At 36.3% G+C, this 27,563-nt stretch overlaps 1 protein-coding gene across 2 annotated transcripts in view; it reads left to right on the top strand.

The window, feature by feature from the left end:
- Nucleotides 1-27,563, top strand: part of ADGRL3 (adhesion G protein-coupled receptor L3) — a 560,304-nt gene that overhangs the window by 481,908 nt on the left and 50,833 nt on the right. Inside the window, exon 23 of one of the 2 annotated variants that reach the window (XM_032459461.1) lies at nucleotides 4,519-5,286. The exons of the other annotated variant lie outside the window; for it this stretch is intronic. Within the exon in view, the coding sequence (XP_032315352.1) occupies nucleotides 4,519-4,595 (77 nt within the window). The 3' untranslated portion in view covers nucleotides 4,596-5,286. Of the gene's footprint in view, nucleotides 1-4,518; nucleotides 5,287-27,563 lie in introns of those variants that run through there. 2 annotated transcript variants of the gene reach the window in all.

The following is a 27,563-nucleotide window of genomic DNA, read 5'->3' as shown; positions in this document are numbered from 1 at the left end:
CAATCACTTTCTGTAGCCCATTTCTATCTGAAATTATTTTTCCTGAACTTTTAGAAAGGAGAAGTGGGTCAAAATATCTTTTTTAGATTCATAGTTCTACGGATCCTTCTTGTTTTCATAAGTGTTAAAAAAAAAAAAAAGGATATGGTTTTATGTATTCTGAACTCTCCTGATCCAGTGCCCCTCTTCTATTTTTATCCAGACCGTCTATGTTCTTATAATGCCCTTGTCCTGCTCAGCTTGAATTCTATTCCCAACCATTTTTTCTCTCTGTGGGACTCTTTGTTGGAGGTGGAAGTTTTGGCTGGTTAGTTTCAAGTGTTTACAGTGACCCTACTGCCCCATCCTGTCAGACTTTACCGGGGAACTCTTGCTCCCCAGAGTTGGAATGTGCAGAAACTCTTCCGTGTTCAGCAGCTGGGCTTTCTGGTAAAAATCTTTTAGAATTCTGGCATTCCCCTTCTTTCAAGGAATTCAGATCCCCATCCACTTCATTCTTACCCCTCCAATGGGCACTATGAATTGCAGTTTTATAATTATTTGTCATCTTCCCCCATCTGCTTGTGTTTCGGAGTCCACGGAAAGACTGTCATTTTTATTGTAGTTGCTAGCTGTGAGATTTTGTTTTTTGCTATTCAGTTCCTGCATTTCTTTTTATGATGGGATTTTGGCAGATCCAACATTATACCACTACAACATCATTTCAGAATATTCTAGAAAAGAGGGTGTACAGATTCTTAATTTTGATAGGTAGGGGCAGATTTCCCTCAACAAGGGCTTAGTCATTGTAGTTTCACACACAGTTTAGGAAAGATTCTTCTCCCCGCCATGACTGACATTTGATATTATTACCTTTTATCTTCTGCACTTTAACAAGTGACCAGGTGTATATCACTGTTTTATGTTGCCTTTCATGAATGCAACTTAAGAAAAAGGGGTGATTTGAGCTGTTTTCATGAATATACTGGGCAATCATGTGTGTTTTCTACAAACTAATGCTTTATATCCTTTGATCGCATTTCTAACAGATTGGTTGTTATGCTTGTGTTGAATTATTATTTTAGTATGTTAACAAATTGGTTAGATTATTTAGAGAATTTTAATATAGTAATTCATATGTGTCATAACTATCCCATGTCATTTGTTTTTCATATACATCCTGCTGTTTAAACATTGCTATCCAAATATTGTTTTCTTCAATGACTTGAAACCTTACTTTTATCACTCTTAAATTACAAAAGTCTGCTTAGATTGATTAATGGACATTTAATTCTGATTCACTAAACTGTCTGCCTACTCTTTTTCTAATAATATCCGTTTAAAAATATCTTCACAATATATTTTAAAATCTGTAAGAACTATGTCCCTCTCAAAGCATTTTTTCTATTAGATGAAATTTTATTATAATTTTTACTTTCTAAGGAAGTAAGTGGCTTACCTGAAGACACACAACTAGGGTGGGCAGAGAAAGAAAATCTGGCTGGCTCCAAAATTTATGCTCTATATACATAGTTCTTCTTTTTAAATAATTCAATTCATTCAGCAAGAAAAACAAATCTGTGGTGTGTACTGTGTGCCAGAAACTGTGTTAACTGCTAAGTCTACAATGATAAACTACTTTGTTTTTGAACTTGAGAGCTTATTGCCTAATATCCTATTGTAATCCTTTTTTATTGCCATTTTCTCTCCAGAAAATCATATATAAATCTTTATAAAGCCTTTAAAAACCACTGAAATAGTCATTTTAAATATCATAAAGACATCAGCTGGGCACAGAGACAGTTTCTAAAATAATTTTTGTTTGGATTCATTTTTATTGGAGAAGAATACTTTAAAAGACAGAAGCAGGTTTATATTTTTAAAATAACAGAGCAAGTATAATCTTTTCTACAGAACAGCTGCTTTAGAGTTTATTCATAAAGCTCCTAATTCATGTTCCCTAATTCTTCTTTAAAGACTGTTTGATCTATTGGAAAACACAGCTCAGATTTCAAGTTGTTCCTCCTTATATTAGTTGTTTATAGCTGCATAAAATATTACCCTGAGACTGACTGCCTTAAAACAACAATATTTATTATCTCACAGTTTCAAGTGCTCTGTGTTCAAGTCACTCAAGATGTCAGCTGGGACAGCAGTCATTGTCAGGTTCAACTGACTAGAGTCCTGCTTCCAAGCTCACTCACCAAATTGTGGCAGGATTCAGGGCCTCAGTTTTTCACTGGCTATTGGTCAGAGGCTTCCTTCACTTCCTTGCCACTTGGCCATCTCTGTAGCGCCACCCACAACGTGGCGCCTGGCTTCACCAGAGGAAGCAAGCTAGACAAGAGAAAGGTATGCTAGCAAAGGGTAGTCAGATTTGAGTCTAGTCTTGGTAGTACCATCCCAGTACCTTTGCTGGATTCAATTCATCCCACACACAACTGAAGGGGATCATAAAAGGACATGAGTAACAGGAGGCAATAGTCATTACAGGTTATCTTAGAAATCTGCCTACAGCTCTCCTCCTCTCTATACTGATTCTGCTACCCTGACTTCCCTGTAGAATGGAGAGTCATAGAAGAAAAGAAACCAATTTATAAATTATTATCATTGAAATTAAATCTAGATAGTCATGGAATAAAATTTTGTTAGCATTTTCTTCATTTTTACTATTATGGATAATGGCTAACATTTATTAACCATTTATTGTATGACGAGTGCTGACTTAAATTTTGTACAAGTTTTATCTCCCTCGGTAATCATATATGGTTACTGGCACAATCTTAAATTTAGGTGATAACTATTTCCCCTTGTTATATTTGATGAAAACGGGATAGAGACTCTAAGTAACTTGCCCCAGGTCATACAACTAGTGAAAACCTGCCAGTCTATCTCCAGCTCCACCAGGCCCACCTCTACATTGTAAACAAAAAGTTGCACTTTTTTTTTTTTTGTCTCTCTAAATATTGCAAACTAGAAACTCTTTACTTCATTGCAGGTAGCTAATTTGGGGACCAAAATTATCTTCCAAGTAGGACACTGGGTGTCCATTTGGAAAAAAAAATCAGCTATGAGTTAAACATCGTATAAATGTCATGCAGGGAGATTCTGCTGCAGTGCTTATTCCCCTGCGCTGTGAAAAAGCCTGAACAGACACAAACCGTTTGCAGATAATTGTCCTGACATTCCTACTTCATTACTTCTAATAGAATTGCATTTGTGGTGCTCACGCCAGGGAATGTGAGTGGTGCCTGCAGGAGGAAGATGTCACGTGTCCTCACTCTCAGTTGAATAAATGCTTTTGGCAGGAGGTTACCGTGCAGCATGAAGGGCACATTCATTTAACTTAAGGGACTAGCTTTATTAGAATGAAATAATTTTTAAATGATTTCAGATGACACTGTGCATCTAGCCTAACCGTAGGTAAAAGAGATGAGATGGTAGAAAGCAGTTAATAATGGAGCTCTCTGCCCAAATTTGGTATCCATTCCAAATGAATACCAAGCATCGACTAGATTAACCCACTCTTTTTAATCCTGAGGAGGAATGAAACTGGAGACAAACAAATGTATGTCGTCAAAGGTTATTTTTGTATTGAGTGATGAGATTAAGAAAACTAAAACATTTTATAGGAAACAAATTTAATTAATAAAACTAAACAGTTAAACATAGTATTCAGGTTCCTTTTTCTATCCATATGAATGTCTTCATAGCACTGAAACCAGTCCATTTCATCATTCAAGTCATTATTAATTAAATGAATATCTGTTGAAAATAGGTTGTATGTCACTGCTATTCCCTCACTCATTCAGCTAGTGATTTCATGTGCGCTCCTGACTCAGAGACGTTTCCTGACTAGTGCTATCCCACACATTATTAAGTTTATTTTTACACATTTTTAAAATTATGAAACATTTATATATATATGAATGTCTTCATATATTTGATTTTTTTCCTATCACATTTTTAAGTTTTACTTGCCTCACTGTGGATTGGTCTATTTTTCCCTAGTACATTTTAAGTTTTTGTTCTTACCTTAATATAAAAATTCTTTAGAATTAAGAAGGTTATATTTTCTGGGGAACTGAAACTACTGTCTTAATAACTATCTTTAACTGTACTTTTTGACTTAAAGTCTATTTTTCCTATTACTGATAACATCTACATCAGCTTCCTTTGATAAGAATATGGTGGGTTATAATTTTTTAAGAATTCTTCTATTTTCAGCTCTATTTTTCAAATCTAAATGTTTCTCTTACAAATAGCCAAATCCTTGGAAAGGCCTTAGGCAATGTATTCACTGGCCATACGTTTTGGTTAAATTTGCAGCATAAAGTATTTTGACTGTAATTGATTGCTACTTTTTTCCATTCAGTTTTTCCCGTCATACTTCTCTACCTGGTTGATGGCAGTAGACTGCCATAGAAATTTTGGAGATTCAGCTAAGGGGATAAATGCTTTAGGTGGAGAGAAATATGTTTCTGTGGTTTACAGAGCCACTTTCCAGCTATTTCATTCTTGTTTGCCATGTTGGTGTAGGAATGCCTTCCGGAAGTTCTCCATGCGCGCATCGTGCCGTCTCACCTGCCATCACCACACAGAACCTTCCACCCTGAGGCTGAGCCACCATAGGAACTTGTCCTACAGGACCTGGCTACAAAAATATGTGTGGAATTGGAGGAGAAATAAGTTTTGAAAAGCATGAGTGCAATAACTTACTTATGGAAAATTCTTCCAGAGGTTTAAAATTGTAAGCAGAAGGAGTTCTTGATATTTATTGGAAACAGAAGCTCTCTCCTGTCTGATATACACTCAGTAACTCACATGTACACTTATAAACATACACTTAAAAAAATCTTACACAGTAGAATCTGTTACACCTTCAGTGTTTTGTAGGGCACAAACCTGTAGACATGCTGCAAATAGGTATATCAGCATGTTCAATCTCATTTTATGCATCTCAACATATAAGAGCACATCTTAGTCCTTTTAAGGCATTTGTCCTTTGAGTTTCAGATGTGTGGCTCATATAAAAAGAAAAAAAGTTTTCCAGCTGATGTGACCCAAAAATACTAACAGTGATGAATATATCATAAAATATAACATAGTAAGGCTATCAATAATTTGGTTAATGACTATACAATTCTTAAGCATATTTCCCTGCACAAGAAAATTTTAAATGCCCTGCAATTTCATAGCTCATCTATGAAAAAAACTTGGAGAGGTTTTCTTAATATTGACAAAAATCTTTTAAAAAATCTAAATGATACTACTACTACTAATTTCATAAGGCTGAAATTTTTATACACTCCCAATATTAGAAACAAATTTCAATCATGTTTAAAAATTGGAATTATCTTTCTATTCTGTTTCCTAAAAAATTTCCAAAATTATTATTTGAAGAGCAATACAAAAAATATGCAGCCAAAAATTTAGGGAAATACTGTTAAAAAGATATGTCCAAAAGGAAATTTTTAAAAGTTTTGTTTATTTGTTTTGGTTTATGGTGTTTGTGGTATTTATCCACTTTTAAGACATAATACATTATGATTTCTTTCTTGTTCTGAATAAATGTTAAATTTTGTATCTAATTTCTTATTAGTTATTGCTTATGTCTTTTTCTTAGAGAGAGAACCCCAAATTAAGTCAACCCCCGGATTCTTACAAAACCTGGATTTGTGTCTATCTCTTCCTCTTGGAATGGTTAGTTATTTTAATTTTTGTCATTAAGTGCATATAAAATGGTATTTCACTGTGGAATTTTTGTTTGTTTGTTTGTTTTGTGTTTCCCTGGTCACTACTAAAGTTTTTATTGGTCATGGGCATTTTTTTCTTTGAAAAGTCTCCATCCTTTTTGACCATTTCTTTTATCATTTAAAAGTTTTTCATATTGTTTTGTTAGAGTTCTTTTTTTAATAACATCTTTGTATTTTGTTATGTACATTGCAAATATTTTTTACCTTATCTTTTGATTAATAAGTGTTCTCAGTTGTGATCTAGTTAAATTTATGTCTTCTTACCTATGGTCAACTCTTTTCTTATTGCACTTGCCAAGACTTCTAATGCCATGTTGCATAAAAGTACTGGTATTGTACATCCTTTCTTAGTCTTGATTATAAAAAAAACTCTTGTAATATTTTCCCTGTCAAGATGATAATTACTTTAGGTCTATCCTCTTTGTAAGATTAAGGATGTTCTGCTCTATATTCCTTGTTTACTAATAATATTTATTATGATGGGTATTGGATTTTATTAAACTTTTTAAAAATCTAAATACATGATCACTTTTCCCCCTTTAATCTGTTAATGTGTTGAATTAAATGTATGAATTTGAAATTACTGACCTGATCTCACATAACTGGGATATGATTTTGGCCAACATATATTATTTGAAAACTACATTTGTATTCTATTTGCTAGTATTCTGTTTAGGATGTTGCATCTATATTAATGAGTGAAATGTTTTTGTAATTTTCCTTTCTTATAATATTTTTTGGGGGTTTAATATCATGTATTTCCATGAATAGTAGAATGAGTTTTGGAGGATTTTTTCTTTTTCAATTGTCTGTAATATTTGGCAGGATCTGTTCTTTGAAGATTTGATCGAATACTCCCATCTTCTAGATTTCATTTTTAATTATTAAAGCATTAACTGTCTAGTTTTCATTCCTTTGACAACAGCCTGTCTTTTTCTCTAACTTATTATATCTTTTTATTTGCTGTCTGCACTTTCATTAAAATGTTTCTTCTTTGCATGGATTTCTCTAATTTCTTCTATATATGACACATCAGACTTCTAGAATCTTTTGTTTGGCATCTTACATTAGTTATAGGATATTCTCAGCCACAGTCTTTACTAATTAATTCCATTCTCTCTTTCTGGATCGGTAACTGAACTGTGTTAGACTTTCTCAGTTATTCCACCATCTGTTTACCTTATTCATAGTTTCTACATTTTTCCTCTCTGCACTGCATTCTGTGTACTTTCTTCCTACCTATCTTTTGTTGCACTCTTTCCCTCTATTGTCTCTAATTTAATGTTATAACCACTCACTGAGCCTCTATTTTCAACTTCCATATTTTAAATGTATGTAAGTTCTCTTTGAGTTTTTTCAAGGCTCTTGTTTTCTTTGTTGTTTCCAGTTCCCTAAAGATAGACAAAAACAAACTATTTTGTTTCTTTAATTCTAGCCATCATAATTACTTTTTATTCTAATAATGTAAATATTTGATGAATTTATGGTCTATTTCTGTGGTCTGATTTTTTTTTTCTTTTTTACTAGTTCTTTCATATAATGGCTTATTTCCTTGAATACTTTTAGATTTATTTTTCTTAGAACTGCTTATATTTTGAGGGCAAATTATCCATGAGTATTTTTTGAGTCCTGAGATGAAGATTTGCTCCTCTAAAGAAGACTTTCATTTGCTTCTTTAAGACCCTGGAAGCACTAGCAATCTCCATCAATTTTACTGTAAATTTATGACATTTTTATGTATTAACTGTACAATGTGAATTTTTGGCTACAAATTCACCTTGGGACCAGTCTGAGTTACTACTTCACGAAATCAGTTCTACGTTATAGATTTACTCCTGAAATTTAATATTGGTGATTTATTCAAACAATGTTATTTGTTGTGTTTAGGATTAACAACCATACTTTGAGTTTGCACTGCAGTTAGCTGAAACACATGAGAAATAGGAAGTTTGATATTTCCTTCAGATCCTAGTTTCTGATAGCTTTATAACACTTGTGTTACTGAAATGATCTGATTGCTGTAAATGTGTGAATTCAGTTTCAGATTAAGGTTAGATGGGTTTATTAGCTATTCAGTTATAGAATTCATCATTGAATGTTTACAGGAAGTTGATTTGGCCAGAGCTCAAAATGTGGAGGTGTTTTTATAGCATTGCTTATTTATAAACATTTTGCTTAATCGGGCTAAACGTTTAAGCAGTTAAATATGAATAGATACTGTGAATAATAATATAAGCATCAGGGTAGTTTAAAATACCTTTATCTAAAGGAAAATACCATTCTGGGGCCTTTGTTAGAAATCAACATATGTATTTAATGTAAGATTTTTCAGCATCATGATTAACTACTGAGATTCTGAAAGGAGAAATGCACACTTTTTTTTTTAAAGCAATTTGTTTAGCTTATAGAGATATAATATTCACTCTTATGTGTCACTTAATAGATTTTTCTATCATTGCACATCTGCAAGTTTAACGACTGCTATCTTTATTTATTCAGAACCAAATTCTAAAGCAACAGATGTACTGAAATAACGTATTCGGTACAAAAATTCACTACAACAATGTGCATGTGTGTCATATATATTATTACTTAGATACTTTGAGCCTGTTCAGCACAGACTCTTAGCACCTCACATAAAGGAGATGGCTGTGATTATGATTCCCAAGCTCACGTGCATGTGGATATATAGACTATAAAGTTAGCACTGCTTAGGCTGTAAGAAAATGGAAACCCACTCAGCTTGAGAAAACAGGTAATTTATTAGGGCAGCAATGTATCTGAGCCTCTGGGATAGAATTAGAATGGAAACACACTAAAGAACCCACTAAGTTACTCTCTTGGTGCCTCTTATGTCTGTTTTTCTCTGAATACTATGCTTTATTTTTATCTCCATTGCAGGATAGTTTTTCTCTTTCCCTGTCTCCTAGGTAGAAAATTACCACTAACACTTGCTCTGGAATCTGTGTAAAGTTATGAGGTGATTGAGGAATACTAAGTTGACTTTCTCTGGGTCTCAATTCTCAATATTTGACAAAGCACTGATTGGTTGAGCTCAGGACTCACCCCTGGGTATGAAACAAGTATGATCTTGATGATTTCCACTCTACCAGTGTTGATGGAGAGAAACGGGAACATTCCTACAAAAGAGATTCTGGAAAACAATTTAGTAAGTGTCTCATATTTGGCCAGAGGCTGCATTCCCTTTGCCATTCAAAGTGTGGTCGATGGATCAACAACGCTGGTATTACCAGGGGGCTTGCTGGAAATTTAGAATCTCAGCCGCACCCTATCTCTTATGAATTAGGATTTGCATTTAAGAAGAACCTCAGGTGATCTGTGTGCAGGTTAAAAATTAAAATATGGTTCTATGTTAAAATGTCAGGACTAGGTGCGTGAAATTTGATTTTATTTCAAGGTCCATTTTACTCCTAACCAGACATAACCCTTTAGCTTCCCAAGTTAACCATTTACATCCTGGCAGAATCCCTATCAACTGATAAATGTATACACACACACACACACACACACACACAGGCACACACACACACACATATAAAAATTATAATATAAAGGTATACTTGTAAGTGAGTGTGTAGATCACTGCAAATTCATTTCCATTAATGGAAAAATTTTTCATATTATGGTTTATGGTTCAGATCCTAGTAATTTGGGTCAATAGCTTCAATTTTATATATGATGGATAGCATAATATATATATTGACAATTATTTCTAAATATTTTTAATTTTACTAGTATGACACATTTATATTAATTACCAAAAAATAATAACTGATTGGACAGCTCAGATGGAAACATGTAATCCAGGTAACTTTGATGAAGATATTTAAGATAATGGAAATCCTCAGCTCATAGTTTATCATATACTTTAATTTTTATGTAAACATATTTAGTAGAGGAAAATACTATTAGCTGAATGTTATTAATGTTTATTACATGCCAACAACTTTTCTAAATGATTTACATTGATGTTCTGGTTTATGTATTCAGATCATGATCTACTATTAATTGCACTTTTACAAATGTAATTTTTTTAAACTAGGTTTTCTTTTGTTTTTATTACAGTAATATACATTGTCACTTGAGTTTGGGATATGGAGTTGGACTGACTTGGATTTGAATTTGTGTTCGACCTCTTACTCATTGCCTATGCTTGGGCTACCTACATCAACTCCCTTAGCTTCAGTTCCTCGTCTATAAAATGGAGATGATTTCCTTTATAGAGTCGTGAGGCTTGAAAGAGAAAGTGCCTATATTCCTGGCGTAGAGTTAGCATCATGTATGGTCAGGCCACTCAAAATAGCTGTTCTCTTGCTCTTTGTACATCCCCTGCTTCACCTACATCATGAACGTGCTTGGCTCCTGCCCCAGCTGGTGACTAGTCTAATCCTTAAGCCAAAATGGCTCCACCTGCTAGTTTATTAAAGGGAAACACCTGCCCTTGTGATGGTGGCTAACCTAAGGGTCTGTGAGGCATGTGCCTCAGCTACTGGTTTCCTGGTAACCGATGAGCCAACCTGATGTCCATTCCCCCTATAAATGGCGGCCGCCTTCCCTCTGAGTAGGGAAAATGGCTGCCATGCCCTGCCTGCTGTCTGCTGTTCCCAGTGGGATGTTGCTCCAGGACTTTCTGCTGCAGGCATGTAAGATCTCCTATCCAGTAAGCTGTTGATGTCTCTGTCACTGTCTCTGAGCTCGCTCTTTGGTCTCTAAGCTGGGCTACTACTACAAGGCTTGCAGACCTGCAGGGCACAGCCTAACACATCAGTAAGGATTAGTTCTTATTATGATTATTTACCTGATGTGCTCACCCTCAATTTCATTTGGTTCCTGACAGCAAGATTTTTCATGTTGCTTTTGGAAAGATTTTTGCTCTATCTAACCACTAGGGAAAAGAAGCTTTCTTCTTTGGTCAGACTGTTTTTACTGAACCAAATGTGGCTAGTTTGGGTTAGCAAGATTTATTGCCATTAGTTCTCCTTTTTGAATGGGAACTTGAAAATAGTATGTGTTGCCTGTATTTGGTTATAAACTCCATTGGAGTTTTCAGCTTGATCCTTATTTAAGTTGATTCTGTAATTTTACACCATTGTATATATACTATGTCAGAAACAGGTAAGCAGAGAAAAGTCAACATGGAAGACATTGTTTGATGATGTTTATATACATTTAAAACATAAATAGAACTCTAGCTTCCTGACTTCCTGATTCAATATTAAATTTGCCACAGATAATTCATACAACATTTTAGAGGTTCGAACCTCCAGGTTAGAAATGTTGTGGTAAATTTATACTTTCCTATAATCATAAAGATAATTTTTGAACTCATAAAATTGATTTTAAAGAACTTTGCAAATATCCTTTAATGTGTCTGTCTGACACATGGTTAGGTGCAGTATTATTCTAATTCAGTATTGTTCCTTATTTCTTATATATTTTATAAGATGAAAAATTCAAGTAGAATATATCTCCCATAAAAACAGATTGAATTTTTCTTAAGGTTTATTCTTTTTTCAAGTTTGGAACCAACTGAAAGATCAAGTTAGAGGTCAAAGAACAAAATGTCACAGTCATTTCTCTCATGAATAATTGGAAAAGGTAAATTTAGATGTAAGGCTAAGTTGGCTTGTTAATAATCCATCTCTGTATTAGACTAACTCACCCCAATAATGGGAGAACTGCACAAACCCATAGTGAACATGCCAGACTTTTTTCCCTTATGAATAAGACAGCAAACAGACCAGAATACATTCCTCCTGCAGAAAATAGAAGCACAGAAGTTGCCAGATGACTTATGCTTAGTTCTTTCTTCCAGCAGCATCATCATCAGGGAAATCATTCCTCCTCCTGTGATCAAGCAATTTGAACTTTTATTTTTTTCAAGTTAATGTAGTGAAGTGACACAAAATTTTAATATTACTATGGAATTGAAGACATCTTAAGCACTGGTAAATAATAGCATTTTAACATTCTGGGTAGTTTTCAAAATCTAAGGATAGATTGCCTTGGACCACCTTAAATGTATCATCATTTTATATTTTATGCAAGATTAAATGGGGATTTGTGACACCCTCAGAAGAGTAAAATCTAGCCCAATCTTTGGAACTATGAATTCAAGCTTGTTTTAACTTTCGAATATTTAAAGTGCTGTAAATTTCCTGTTACCATTGACAAAGGGTGCACTTTCTCTACTAAACCTCTTTTAACTTCATGTATTTTCTTCTCCTCAACTTTTTTTCTAGTACTTTAATAGTTGCAGGGTGGGAAGAAGCTCACTGTGTAAGATCCAAGGCAAACCATTAATTATGATACAATTGCATTGATAAAAATCTCCAATATTTAATTTAAAATTTATTTTTATTTCTTCACTGGATCAACTCAATTTACTTTGATTCCTTCAGCTCCAACCTCAATTAAAGTCATTACATCATCATGAGGAGCTAGTCTCTCCCCATGATATTGTATATATGGAATGCATTAGAAAGCCACAGGGACAAGATTTATTTGTCTATGTGGAGCTCTAAGGTTTCATGAGTGGACAAAGAAGCTGAAGTTCTGCCTCTCCTTTCCTTTTTTGCCCCTATTTTCTTCTTTCCTGTTTACCTGTTTTCCCTCCAAACTTCTTTAGCAGTTTGTTTTCTTTTTGTTTTTAGACAAAAGGACATAAATTATAGCTGTTTATTTGTAGTATTGTACACATTTTCATGCTATTGACTTTTCAGTATGGTAACAGAATTGCTAGCTAGTATACAGAAATCTTATATCTTAATTGTAGTTTTCAAGACTATTATTTTCTGTTTTTTTTTTTTTTTTTAAAGTCTGAAACTTTTATCCTTTAATTGAGCATTGTCTGAAACTGACTTGGGGAGGACATCATTTTTTTTCAATATAAACACTCATTTAAAAATACACATGTGGGGTATTAGAGACATTCTTAAAGATGATTAAACTATTCTCTCTGGACCATTTAACAGCATTCTTACTGCATTCACATTCAACCATCTGGTTTACCTATAGAGAATTTAAAGGATGATGTCACCAGCGTACCTCATCTACATTGAAATCACTACACTGCATACACAAGAGTGTTATTGGAAACATATGTTTGGTTTAAAAACGCCTTCCATTTCATCCACTGTGAGCCAGATCCTATCAGTGACAAAAATTTCTCAGGAAGTTAGCTAGCACTTGAATTTATTAAATTACCACTTAAAGGTACAACAGCTTAAAACCAGTTTCAAATACTCTTGCACCAATCAAAATACTTGACTTAGTCTAAGGAGAGCATTCTCCTCTTTAAAAACAAAACAAAAACAAACAAACAAACAAACAAAAAACTGTTCTATAGTTGAGAAGGTATAGCAAAGATTTAGAGAAGCTATATACCAGCATTATGTTGTTTCATGTTTAAAGAGAGGCAGGTCAACATTTAATCTCACAGTGAAATTATTGACCTATTTCCAATAGAGGGTTAAAAAAATTGAAAAACCATCTGGCTTCAGAGAGGAAATAGAAAAGATAAATTATAGGGGAATGTTTAAAAGAAATAATCAGGACACGGTTTTCTTTTTGGGTTGACCTAGTGTTTCAATGATTTAATTTTGTGTGTGTGTGCGTGTGTGTGTGTGTGGTGTTATTTTTTTTAAACATTTTTTTTTATGGAGTTATAGTTTTTTTACAATGTTGTGTCAAATTCCAGTGTAGAGCACAATTCTGCAGTTATACATGAACATACATATATTCATTGTCACTTCTTTTTTCGCTGTAAGCTACCACAAGATTTTGTATACATTTCCCTGTGCTATACAGTATAATCTTGTTTATCTATTCTACATATGCCTGTTAGTATCTACAAATTTTGAAACCCCATTCTGTCCCTTCCCACCCCCCACCCCCTTGGCAACCACAAGTTTGTATTCTATGTCTATGAGTCTGTTTCTGTTTTGTATTTATGCTTTGGGTTTTTTTTGTTTTTTTTTTGTTTGTTTGTTTTAGATTCCACATATGAGCGATCCCATATGGCATTTTTCTTTCTCTTTCTGGCTTACTTCGCTTAGAATGACATTCTCTAGGAGCATCCATGTTGCTGCAAATGGCGTTATGTTGTTGGTTTTTATGGCTGAATAGTATTCCATTGTATAAAGATACTACCTCTTCTTTATCCAGTCATCCATTGATGGACATTTAGGCTGTCTCCATGTCTTGACTATTGTAAATAGTGCTTCTATGAACATAGGGGTGCAAGTGTCATTCTGAAGTAGGGTTCCTTCTGGATATATGCCCAGGAGCGGGATTTCTGGGTCATATAGTAAGTCTATTCCTAGTCTTTTGAGGAATCTCCATACTGTTTTCTGCAGTGGCTGCACCAAACTGCGTTCCCCACAGCAGTGTAGGAGGGTTCCCTTTTCTCCACAGCCTCTCCAGCATTTGTCATTTGTGGACTTTTGAATGATGGCCATTCTAACTGGTGTAGGGTGATATACCTCATTGTAGTTTTGATTTGTATTTCTCTGATAATTAGTGATATTGAGCATTTTTTCATGTGCCTATTGATCATTTGTATGTCTTCCTTGGAGAATTGCTTGTTTAGGTCTTCTGCCCATTTTTGGATTGGGTGTTTGGTTGTTTCTTATTAAGTCATATGAGCTGCTTATATATTCTGGAGATCAAGCCTTTGTCGGATTCATTTGCAAAAATTTTCTCCCATTCCATAGGTTGTCTTTTTGTTTTACTTATGGTTTTCTTTGCTGTGCAGAAGCTTGTAAGTTTCATTAGGTCCCGTTTGTTTATTCTTGCTTTTATTTCTATTGCTTGAGTAGACTGTTCTAGGAGAACATTTTTGAGATGTATGTCAGATAATGTTTTGCCTATATTTTCTTCAAGGAGGTTTATTGTATCTTGTCTTATGTTTAAGTCTTTGATCCATTTTGAGTTTATTTTTGTGTATGGTGTAAGGGAGTGTTCTAGCTTCATTGCTTTACATGCTGCTGTCCAGTTTTCCCAACACCATTTGCTGAAGAGACTGTCTTTATTCCATTGTATATTCTTGCCTCCTTTGTCAAAGATTAGTTGATCAAAAGTTTGCAGGTTCATTTCTGGGCTCTCTATTCTGTTTCATTGGTCTATATGTCTGTTTTTGTACCTGTACCATGCTGTCTTTATTACTGTAGCTCTATAGAATTGTCTGAAGTCCGGGAGAGTTATTCCTCCAGCCTCTTTCTTTTTCTTCAGTAATGCCTTGGCAATTCTAGGTCTTTGATGGTTCCATATAAATTTTATTATGATTTATTCTAGTTCTGTGAAATATGTCCTGGGTAATTTGATAGGGATTGCATTAAATCTGTAGATTGCCTTGGGCAGTGTGACCATTTTAACAATATTGATTTTTCCAATCCAAGAACATGTGATATCTTCCCATTTTTTAAAGACTTAATTTTTAAAAGAAAGAGCTATTGATATTACTGTAGAGCTTCCTCCTCCCAATTATCTTGTAATTTCTTTTAAAGATGTTTTTCCTGCAAGACAGAAAACTTTAGATTAGTGAAATTTATTTTACTTACTTTTAAAAATAGTTTAGCACCAGCCTGGAAAAGGCATGGTAAATATCAAACAAAATTAGATTTCTGAGAACAAGGATAAAGATGGAATATTTTGGGGGAGGCTGTCAACCACATCTGCTTCCAAGAGCCTATATGAAACCAGTTCTGATGTAGTCAGATTATTCAGTGTGCTTGGGTATCATGTTATTGTGTTATTCATTAATGTATTAATTGCTTGTGGAAGCTAAAACCCTCAAAATTTAAAAAAAAAAAACCCATATATTCCAAAGTAAAATGACAAAATAAAAATATACATTAATGAAACTGATATATGGGTACAAGATATAAATGACCTAAAAATAATGTAGTCCCCTGAAAGCTTTTGTTTATTTGTTGACAAAACAGATTACATATAGAGAATGGCCTTGGACTGATCAAATATCATAAATTTAATGTCATATTAAAAATGTGGTTTATTCTGTAGGCTAGTGAATATCCATAAAGTTCAACAACTTCCGAATTGGGATACTTTAGGAGATAATGTGGTAAAGTGAATGGGGCATAGGTTTTGGAAAAACAAAACAGACAAACCCCCAAAATGGCAGCCTGAGTTTTAATCCCAATGTATTTATATACTAACTGTGTGATCAGAGTGAGTCATGTAATCTATTTAAGCCTGTTTTCACTTTGGTAAAATGGGACATTTTTGAGGTGTTGTGTACATGACATACACTTATTCTAGTTTCTAGGGCTTCCTGACCAATCACTGCAAAACTTACTGGTATAAAACTGTCCATGGGTTCTCTGGGTCCAGAATTCTGACAGGGCACTGTGGGGATGATTTTTAATCTCTGCAGTGTCCTTGGCCCTGGCAGGTACCTCTTCACATGAGCCTCCATATAAGGACTAGTTTAGGCTTTGTCACAGAATGGTGCTAGGTTTCAAGGGTGAGTGTCCTGAGAGGTTGCCAAGGGAAGCTGCATCCAATATGGCATTTGACCTCAGAAGTCAATAAATACTCTGTTGGTTAGAGCAGCTACAAGCCCCTGCCCAGACACCATGACACCCTACCTCTACATGAGAAAATTTTCAGTCACCTTGTAAGAACACGTGGGATGGGGTACACATATTGTGTGACCAGTTTTAGAAAGTAAAATCTCCCATGGCACTCAACATATAGAATCTATTACTACTTTTATATGATACAGTATGGAATTGTGGAAAAGGCAAGAATTTGGGATCAAGGATATTTTGCTACTTAAAAATCCATATTATTTAGAGTCTCTGACAAATTCTTCACCTATTAAATTAGTATGATACACTTATTTTGAAGGGTTATTGTGAGAATTAAAGAGCTAATATGCAAAAGTATCTGACAGATACTAAATGCTCAGTAAATGCTCCCCCAGTTTTGTGCCAGCAGATAATGGCACTTAAAATGTCTCCTCTTCCTACAAAATCAAAGAGTTCCCTGTAAGCCAAAGCAGTTGTTAATAGGCAGAAGCAATGGATTTCTGTATAGAATCAAACTTGGAGCAGTGTGTTCAGGACCAGCAAAATGTAACTTTTTTTAAGGAAAAATTCAGTGTCACCAACAAGCTTGAGGAACAAATTGAATCACAGACTCATGGAACCTTAGAGGAGGAAGGTGGCTGTTAGGGCAAACTCCACATTTTATAGATAATGGAATCAAGAAAGGTTAAATAGCTTGTTTAAAGTTATACACTAAGGAGCAAATTTGTGGCTGAAATTCATGTCTGCTAACTTGTAAGTTCAAATCTTTAATAGTCAACTATGCACATTATGAATTTTCTTTATACCTTTTCTCCCTCTGGAATGGAATCATGCATTAATTACAATTGAGCATATTATTTGTGTGAATACAATAATAATGTGAGTACAATAACTTATGAATTAATATGTCAAATGAGAGTTTTCCAAAATCTTTAATATAATAGAAGGAGTAATTATTTCATTATGGGAAACAATCAGGAAACTGAAGCTTAAAAATAGCTGAAAAAATTTCCAAAGTTCTCCAAAATGTGCATTTCTAGTTTAGGATTTTTGACATTGGTTAATCAAAAACCCAAATGTGGTTGGATTGACCTTAGATATGTCTACTGGGCAAGTCAATCAGTTTTCCTGCCTTGGAATACAGTGTAGCAGGTAAGGACAAAGGGACTTGGAGTCAGACTTCCCAGATTGGATCCTGCTTCTGTCCACTTGCTTAACTAGCCTGTACTTCTAATAATAGTTGGTACATTGAGTGCTTGTGAGAACTAAGTGGTGTAGTTTCCAGCTGCTGCTGTACCAAATTGCCCCAACTTAGTGGCATAAGATAACACAAACATATTCCTTCCAGTTCTAGATTCAGAAGTCCTAAATAAGTTTCATTTGGTTAAAGTCAAGCTGTTGGCAGATTCCTCTGGAGGCTTTGAGGGGGGAATCTGGGTTTGTTTGTTTGTTTGTTTGTTTTGCTTTTCTCAGCCTCTAGTGGCCCCTTGGATTCCTTGTAGTTATATTTGAGGCCACACAGATAATCCAGACTCAACTTTCCATCTCAAGATATTTAAATTAATCACAGCCATAAAGTCCCTTTTGTCAGATTAGAAAACATTCATAGATCCTAGACTCAGAGAAATTTAGGAGCCGTTATTCAGCCTACCACAAGTGGGATGATGTATACAAAGTACTTTACATCTCGCCTGGTTCCAAGCAAATACTCAATAAATGCTTATGAATTATATTATTATATTATTATGAAATACAGCCGAACTATAGTCATACACATCATTTGCATGCCTCAAAGCCACACTATTGTGTGATGTGCTATTCAAAGAATGTGGGTGACAAAGACAATAAAGTTAAAAATCATCGTCTCCGAGCATCACCTAGTGAACTCACTGGAAACCCAGCACATTCCAGATCCCTTCCCCTCACATGATCATCAGGTGGCACCTCTATATTCTATGGCACTTTTAAATCTTCTCTTCCATGTATTTCCTGATTCTCACTCTTGATCTGCAGAGATGTCTACCTTTGCATTTTCCTGTATCACTGACATTTTGGCACTGCTGCTGATGCTTCCTGGCTCTGTCCCTGCCAGCTCACTGGGAATCCTCAACCATGGGTGAGACAACCCTTTTCTCTCTTCATCACTCTGATGATTCGATGCCATTTTTAAGCCCTTCTTCTCCCCTAGGTTTCTAGTTTTCTTTTATTTTACCAACTTGAATATTTTACACTCCTTTATTAATTGATCTGTAGGTCTTTCAGAGCCTCCTCTCACAAAGCACTTCAAGCAGACTCCCCTACGCTGAAATGGAGAACGTTATCTTCAGCTGTCTCATTGACAGATGGTCAAGATGAAGCCTGTCTTAGTGCCAAACACTGAGTTTTCTGTTAAACTAGAACATGAATAATGATTAAAAATTTAGTATACATCAGGCCTGTGTTGATGAACATGAAAGCCACAATCTCTGCTCAAGAAGCTTATATTATTAAGCATGGGAAATTAAAAACACCAAAACATGAAACAGGTAATTGTAATCCGGAGTAATATGCTAGAGACTGTTAGACATTTTGAGTGCTCTGGGAGCATTAGGGGAGGCAACTAATCCTGATTTGGAGGGTCAGAGGATGGTTCCTGGAAAAAATGTTCACCCTGTAGGATGAGACTTGAAGGATCAACTCTCCTTAGAATAATGATGGGCAAGAGAGGCTAGGGCCAATGGCTTCGTGGAGAACACAGGTTTCAGAGAAGAAAGAAAAGCCTAAGGCGAAGACTTGAAGAACAAGAGGGTGTCATGTGTAAAGTTCCAAGTGAATTTCAGAATGGCTAGATCATTGGTATGACAGGAGAAAGGGAAAAGACTGGGGAGATTAGCCAGACTCTGAGGACCTTGAGGGTCATTTTAAGAAATTTAGATTTTTATGTAAAGGACAAAGAGGAATTCCTGAAGTGGAATGCTATTTTTTAGGAGTGGTGTTCAGAAAGGTCATTCTCTGACTCATTGCCATGGTAAAAGGACAAATGGCAAGATTGGAGATGGATTGGCCAGGGCAGTATGGAGCCTATTATAGGAATACAGTTGCACTTCATTCTGGGATTTGTCATACAGTGGACACGTTTAAGAACTATTCATGAGGTAAATCTCACAGCATTTGATGCTTGTTTGAATGCGAATGTTGGTATGAAATGAGGGAGAAGAATTCCTGGTGCCTCTCATGTATAGATTCTTGGTTCTGAGGTTGACTATCAGACTTTAGGATCCTTTCAGAGTTTTTCTAAGGAGACCCTTCATTTTTGCATGAAAAGAAGTGACAAGTTAGAGTTTATAGTGGACTTACAGATTTTTGCCCTTCAATTAAGCTGCTGTTGCACATATAAGTTTTTTATTATAATCTTTATTGCTTAACCATTGCGTTGGATTTTTTTCTCCCACTCTCCCGTAGAATTAGATGGAACTGATTCTCACAAGCCTCACAGATCAAGAAAAAGATAGTAAACATATGGCTACAAATTAGTCAGCAAACCTTGTTATTTAAGAATGAAAGCATTTTGGTGAAGCCCCTGGGAATCTTTCAGCTGGGATGCCTTGACAGTTTACTTCTGCTACTTAGGAGGAATCAGAGGCGATGGTCTTGTTAGAGACAATGCGGCAGCATTTTCCTACTCAGCTTATATCTTCAACTATTTTCAGAGTTGCTTTCTGGTGTGATTCCAGAATGTTGTAAGGTGCTGAATTATTAGTAAATCCAGAGAAGAAAAAGCCCGAGTAAAAGCTTTTATAACTAGGAGATGAGAGAAAATCTCTGTCCAATGGATGATTTCTTCTCCCTTCTGAAGAATGACCTTAGACTGTCAAATCATACCAAACACGACCACAACACACACCACGAGGTCATTAGGAATTCACCTCCTGTTACCACGGGAGTTGGTAAGATCTGAGGTTGCAAAGCTCTGCAGATGGCTAGTCCTTGCAAACATTGTGGGAGCAGCACAATTCTTGGGTTTCTAGAGTGTGACAGAATTCTTTAATTTTTTATTAAAGGATGTAAACAGTTTACACAGTTGCCTGCATTTTCTAACAGAGAAAACTAGGTAGGTCGAATTTCAGAAAGCTACTAAGTACTCTTTTGACATGCCAATGTGTTCTTTGTGTGTTCTGTGGAGAACCATGAACAAGTATAAAATTACTTTTCAAAAATAATACAAAACAAAACAATAAAAGAATAAATACTTGGATAACTTTTTGATTGCATTACAGGGAGGACTTTTAAAAGCACAAAATAAATGAAAGAAGTCACAAAAGATGGACAGTTTGTCTAAGAAACATTACACAAAAATTAATCAAATTGAATGTGGTGGAAAACTGGAAAAGAAAAGATACGATTAAGAAATATGACAGAAAAATAGTTTAGAACCATAACCTTTTATTTTTAAAGAAACGAATCCACAAAGGAAATTTTAATATTTAGGGCAAAATTTGGAAATAGCTTACAGAGAAATACCAGTAGCCTGCAGGTATAGTGGGATGACCATATGTTTTTTCCTTGAACTCTCCAGCAGTTATTTCCTTCTCTTCTGACATCACTCCTTGAAATTCATCTGGGGACTCCACTGCAACCCCAGTGGGGAACCATGTAATCTAGGCTTGAGTCAATCAGTAGTTCAGGGCTGAACATGTGTCCTAAGAGGGTCCATTCAGATCTTAGACTCTTTCTGGCGGCTACTAGTATAGAGGCTTTCTCACTGAGCTTGAGCCCAAGAATGTATGAAGTTGGAGTAACTGTAGCCTTCTTGCCACTCTGGAGCCTGAGAATAAACTTTATATACAGAAAAAAGTTGAGCATAGCAGGTAAAGAAAGAGACTGGGGAAGGATGACATTGTTTGGAGCCTAGAAATCCAGCTGTGCTTGGAAAGTGGTTACAACCTTTCTGCAGAACAATATGTTAACTGTTAGCTCATGTGACCCAGAATATATAAATTAACACACTAAAAGAGTAACATACTCATATTGCATATATCTGCTTGATATAATTACTAATGATTTAATTTTCTTTTTTATCTCCTGAGTACTTCTAAAATGACATGTATTAATTTTTAAATTTTTATCTTTTTGTATTTTATAAATCAGAAAAATACACATTATAATGCATAGTAATGCTAATTAATTTGATCAATTGTGTGAACATGACAGTATATATGAATTCAGTTAGACTGAAAAAACATTAATTCTCACAAATGTATGAAATGTTACCAGAGTTAGCCAGATCGTGAGGACTGCAGATACAGGCCTCTAGACTGCCAAGTCTGCCCAAGATTTCTGACATCAGCTGCAAGTTTTGGAGGTTACCATAATCCCTCTGAATTTCAGCAATTAGCTAGAAGAACTCACAGAACTGGAAGTTAGTATACTCATGATTACAGATTATAACAGGATAAGACCACATATGAAAATATCAAGGGAAGAGATGCATAGGCAGAGTCTGGGAGGGTCCCAGAAGTGAATCTTCCACTGTCTTCTTGATGATTTACTCTCCTGGTGTTGATGTGTGACAATACACCAGAAGTCCTGCCAACCAGGGAAGTTTACCTGAGTCTCAGTGTCCAGGCTCAGGTAAACTTGAGGCTCCTCTACATAAGCATAATGGATTGACTGTTTGCCCTCGTGGGCTAACTCATTCACAATTAGATTACTCTATTAGGACTACCAGAACAAAATACCACAGACCGGATGACTCACACAACAGAAATTTATTTCTTATAATTCTGGAGGTGGGGATGTCCAAGATCAGTGTCTTGGTAAGACAGATTTCATTCTAAGGCCTCTTCTCTTGGTTTGTTGATGGCCACCACCTTGCTGTGGGCTCACAGAGAGAGAGCTGTCTGGTGTCTCTTAGAAAAGCACCAGCCTCATCAGACCAGGACCCCACCCTCATGAACTTATATAACCAAAATTACCTTCCCAAATGCCATCATATTGTGGGTTAGGGCTTCAACATATGAATTTGGAAGGACACAAACATTTAACCTATAATACCATGTCAACTGATACTATGTGATTCAAAGCCCCTACTCTAAACCGCATGGGTGGTCTTTCTAGCAGGACCAGCCGCACCCTAAGGTCCAGTGTGGCCAGAGCCCCCACATTTAAACAAAGACATAGATTACCTGGCAGAAGCTGAGGGCAAAGGCAGAATTCTCTTAGGGTAAGGTCAAATTCTTTACCACTCAGTTGCCACATATATGTGGCTATTTAAAAAAAAAAAACAGGTTTAATTTAGTAAAATACAATATAGGAACTTTATTTTTTACCCTTTTCTGTGTTCTGATAAGGGCTCTTTTTTCGCCACCTGATGACAATACCTCTGGCAGATCCTGTGGCTATATACAGTCAATGTCAAACTACAAAATGGTCTTATTTAATCTTATATAAATGTTAAAGCTTTTCCTCTCCCTTTCCTCACACCACATCTGCAGCCTGTTACCTGCAGTAGGGATGAGACCTCGTCTCTCTTTCTCTTTCCCTCCACCTCCTTCCCAATCCTTCTGATACTGCCAAGATAGGGTTTAGAGGCAATAGAGAAATAGAGCAAGTATTTTCATTCTTTGGATGCCAGTGTAAACTGGCTCTGAATACTGTCATGTCAGGCACGCGTGGGTTTATGTAGGTTCATACACCACAGATAATACTTTTGGGCTGGTCTCTTTTCACCCTTTTATTAGTTTTGTCTTCCCATTGGTTCTGTCCACAGCTCCAGTCAAGATACTTACCCACAGTGGCGTCCTCCTGACCTAAGGGAACTCATGCCTCCTGGCTCCACAAAATGCCAAATTTAGCAAAATTTTTCAAGTTGATAGGAAACGCCTCATTCAACATCCCATCAAATGGCCCATAACATATGACATATGCTACTCTGTTCATTTACTGCTCAGAAGAACCAAGGCATATGGCCACCTGCTTGCTGTGCCGTCCCCTCCCTTCACTTTGTCATCAAGTGTTACCAAGGCTGGCACCATCCCCTCTGAATTTCCCAAGACCAGTGTGTACAGTTTTTCTTTTCACGTTACCCCTAAATCTGGAAAACTCAGATCAGTTTTTCTTAAGAATTCTCTCATGATTTATGTCATTAGATTTGTAGCTTTATAAGCATAAGGTCCAAATAGTGAGAGAGATGCTAGTCTTCCCTCTTACAGAAAACTCTTGTTTATGTGAATGATTTGAGGGGGAACCTCTCTTCACTTGGCAGTGGTGGGACAGCAGAAACACTCTTTCCTTTCCATGGAGGAAGGAAAGAGTGAGGTACAGACTTCTGTACTCTTATGTATTTCCTTTAAGCAATTTCCTCACTAATCTTCCAGTCATTTTTAAGAAAGACTGAAAGTGGTTGATGGTGGTTGGTAGTCAACAAACCAATTTAAACGTGTTGTTAAGTTCTGTGGGAGTTTTCGTAGCTCTTTTTGAGTGTGGGAGTTATTTATCACCTACTGTCTGCAGCTTTTGGGGATTTAACCAAAATTTTCAAATTGATAGAAAAATGTCTTACTAAATATCCTATTACATATGGCCCATATTACTATGTTCATTTGCCATCCAGAGAAACCAAAATATTGAACTAACTTAGGTGAAAAATACTATTTCTGATTATTATTATTATTTTTTAATTGAAGTACGGTCAATTACAATGTGTCAGTTTCTGGTGTGCAGCACAATGTCCCAGTCATGCATATACATACATACATTCGTTTTCATATGATTGATAGATCTTATTCAAATCTAGCACTTCCTAATGCTGCTTTAGAGAAGGACTCTTCTGAAGGAGGGATCTGCAGGTTCCCAGCATAAAGGAGATGCTGAGAAATCACAACAATGATCTGCACCAAACCACCCGGAAATTCAGTGGATTAAAATAACACTCATTTATTCTTGTGCACCTGTTTGTCCTGTGGGACTTGGCTGATCTCAGTTGAACTTGACTAGTGGTGCAGACAGTGGTGCCTCAGGTCCTGTTTCTAATTAAAGACTGAAGGCAGAGTGGGCATCTTCAGTGTCTATCATTTTCCTTGTGTCAGAGAGGTAGCTAGAGATGTCCTTTCCTCTCACAGCACTTTCAAGATAATAAGCACAAACAGGTGTGTCCTTCTAAGGTCCAGGCTTGACACTCGCACACTGTTAGTTACCAAGGTCCCATAGGCCCTTAGTCAAAGGAAGTCATTTGACCAAGCCAAATTCAAGGAGTGGTGAAATACACCCATGAGGAGGCCACAGCAAGGTGTGAATGCAATGAGCACAGAAGAATCAGGGCAATAACTCAGTTCAGTCTAAAATAGCACTGTTTGATGAAGATTTTGCAAACTTTTTTTTAACCATGAAGTTTTTTTCTTTTTTTAAATGCAATACCTAATAAAATTGTAAATACTCTGGGAAATGTTATTCTAGACTATTCTCCAAAAGTGGACAATAAATTGCCTATTGGGTCAGAGATAAATTCTAATGGTTTACTTCAACAATAGGCAAACTTACTCCAAACAAGTAATGATGAAGTCATTAAACAGGCTTCAAATTTGGAGTCAGAGGCTATCTGTGCCACCATTTATCTGAGTGACCATGGATGAGACACTTCACTTCTCTAAAGTTTACCTTCCCCACATGCATATCTAAGATAAAGGATAATGAAATTCCACTTCAATGAAAAGCAGTGATGAGTAAAAGAGATAATATGAATGATGAGCTAATTCTCAATTTTCTATATTGTCTTGTTTATTTTTCACCAGGGTCATCTGTGTATTAAATTTCACAGCCCCTAGGTCTTTTCTTAACTGAGTCAACCCCCTTTAGTTTCAGACAATAGCTGTGAACTTTTCAGTGCTTTATAACCTGTATCCTGCAACTTTTTTTCTTCCTCACCACCTCCTGCTCCATTCCGGTTGCAGTCATCTCAGACTTGGACAATCTCAGTAGTTTCCTAACCTGGCTCCTCATATCTCCTGTTGCCTTACCATCCACCAACCCATTCTCCAGAAAGTACTCATGTAGTACCATAAATAGAAATCTCACGTTCATACATATGTGCAGATACACACACGTGCATGCACACACGTCTCACTGTTCTTAAAAAAGTCAAAATCCTTAACATGAGATACAAGATACAAGGTCTTGCATTGTATTTGATCCCTATTTTTCTCCATTTCTTGCAACAGCCTTCTCAATGTTTTTACAACAGCCACATCAATCCAACATTTCCCTTAAAGTGCCAAACTATCACCTGTCCTAGAGTTTCCCCTCCCAGGAGTCCTCTCTCCCCTTCACTAATTAGCTCTCCCTCTCTTCCACATCTCAGTCAATCACCCCTTCCTTGGTCAAGCCTCTCAGGACTTCTTACTTTGATCAATTCCTCCAGTATGCATTCTCAGAATCACCATGTGCCTTCCTGACATGTTTGTAGGATAAGAAAAATTTCTTTTCCTCTGTTCATTTTAGGTTCTCTAGCTAGGGCTTTGTAAATTAGACTGGCCAAAGACAGATTAACAAGAGAAAAAAAGTTTATATACATGCGTCACATGTGCACACATAAAAATGCCCAGTGATGAGTAAGCCAAAGGGCTGTTTAGAATTTTAATTTACATAACATCTTAAGAAACCAATGGAAAATAAGTTTAAGGCTTCCAGGCAGAGAGGGTTACCAGGAAAAGTATAGGAAGCAAGGGTTTAGTAAGGTTATTTTTGCAAATTAAGTCAGTAGCTGCCTTCTCCATTGACAAGAGGTATTAAAAGTCCTACTCTTCCTGGTATGGGAGAGGGAGACATTTTTACACATGGAAATTTCCTTTATAAATGTGTGTTTCCTTCACAGTAGGAAAACTTGTGCCCTGTTTTTAGCACTTTTTCTGCATCTGCTGGTTCTCTTTGCCCTTTAGCTCAAAATAATCCATACACAGAGGTGTATTTTCAGGTGGCATATTCTTGTATCCTTCACCTTACTTATTACAATGGCAGTGTTATACTTCTTTGTGCAATCATTTAATTAATGTCTCTCTTACCAACTTGAATATAGGCTCCAAGAGGACAGGAAACATGCTATATTTAGTCACCATGATAGAATTAATGTCTTGCAAAGCATCTCCCCCAAAATTAGGAAATAACATTTAGTGAATTATTTTAATTATTATTTCCTATAGTATAATATAAGAATAATTTATAATATCTAGGGTTATATTATTGTAGCACAAGGAGAAAAAAGTAAATATCTTGTATAGATATTTCTTTCTTATCATAGAATGATTCCAACTTTCTTCCTTAGAGTCTGATTCTTTTTTTAATTCAAATTTTCCCTTAAATTATGCCTCAGTAAGAAAGGTCTACTATTACTGAACAAAAGTTCATGTGCCTGATGCACACTGAGGTCAAACAAACTGAAACGTTGGAGTTTGGAGCAGAGACAGGTTCATTGCAGCACCAACCAAGAAGAATGAGTGGCTCATGCTTAAAATAATCCAAACTCCCTGATGGCTTTCAGGGAGAAGTTTTTATAGGCAACACTGGGGTAAGGGTTGCAGGGCAGTGACCTCCTTCTGATTGGTTGGTGGTGAGGTAACAGGGCAGTGTTCCAAAAATCTTGTGCTTAACCTGAAGTTGCCATCCTGCACTGGGTGGGGGCCTTAGTTCCTGCAGAAGAACTCAAAGATACTGTTATGCATACACCTTGAACAGGCACTGGGATCCTGCTTTAATAGCAGCGCTATAGTTTCTTGATTGCTCCTCCTTTGTTTCTGCATTCCTTTACTTCCCTGATTAGCAATTGTTTGAATCTGCTCTTTGGAACTCAGGGAGGGCTAGGAGGCTGAAGCCTTTGTCCTACAAGTAAGAAATAGGAGACATGGAAAGACTTTTGTGCCCAGGAGGGTCCCACTCGACTGAAGGTCCTGTTTGGTTTCACTATCTTTGTTAGAGGATCGAGAGACCCCTAAATGAGGAGGCCCACCTAAATGTGGGTCCTTGCCACTGGCTGTGAAAGGATTCACAGGAAAGATAGAGGGACAAAGTGAATGGCTGCTTTATTGCTCAGAAGAGGAAAAAGGAAAAAAAGGTGCTCAGGCAGGGAACAGGAAAGAGAGGTAAACAGAGAACAGGCGCGCGAGCGGGGAGCCACCAGCCAGGATGGCCGGTCGGGCAGCTCTAGCTCCGGGGAGGGCCGCGTGGACTTTTCTGGGACACTTCTGCCGTCATGTTCTCCTTCTGGGTGTGCTGGAGCCAGTCACCT

The sequence above is a fragment of the Camelus ferus genome, chromosome 2 (genome assembly GCF_009834535.1).
Source record: "Camelus ferus isolate YT-003-E chromosome 2, BCGSAC_Cfer_1.0, whole genome shotgun sequence".
In the NCBI taxonomy this organism is placed as follows: Eukaryota; Metazoa; Chordata; class Mammalia; order Artiodactyla; family Camelidae; genus Camelus; species Camelus ferus.
The sequence above is the reverse complement of the archived record's forward strand: the minus strand, read 5'-3'. Positions and strand labels throughout refer to the sequence as shown.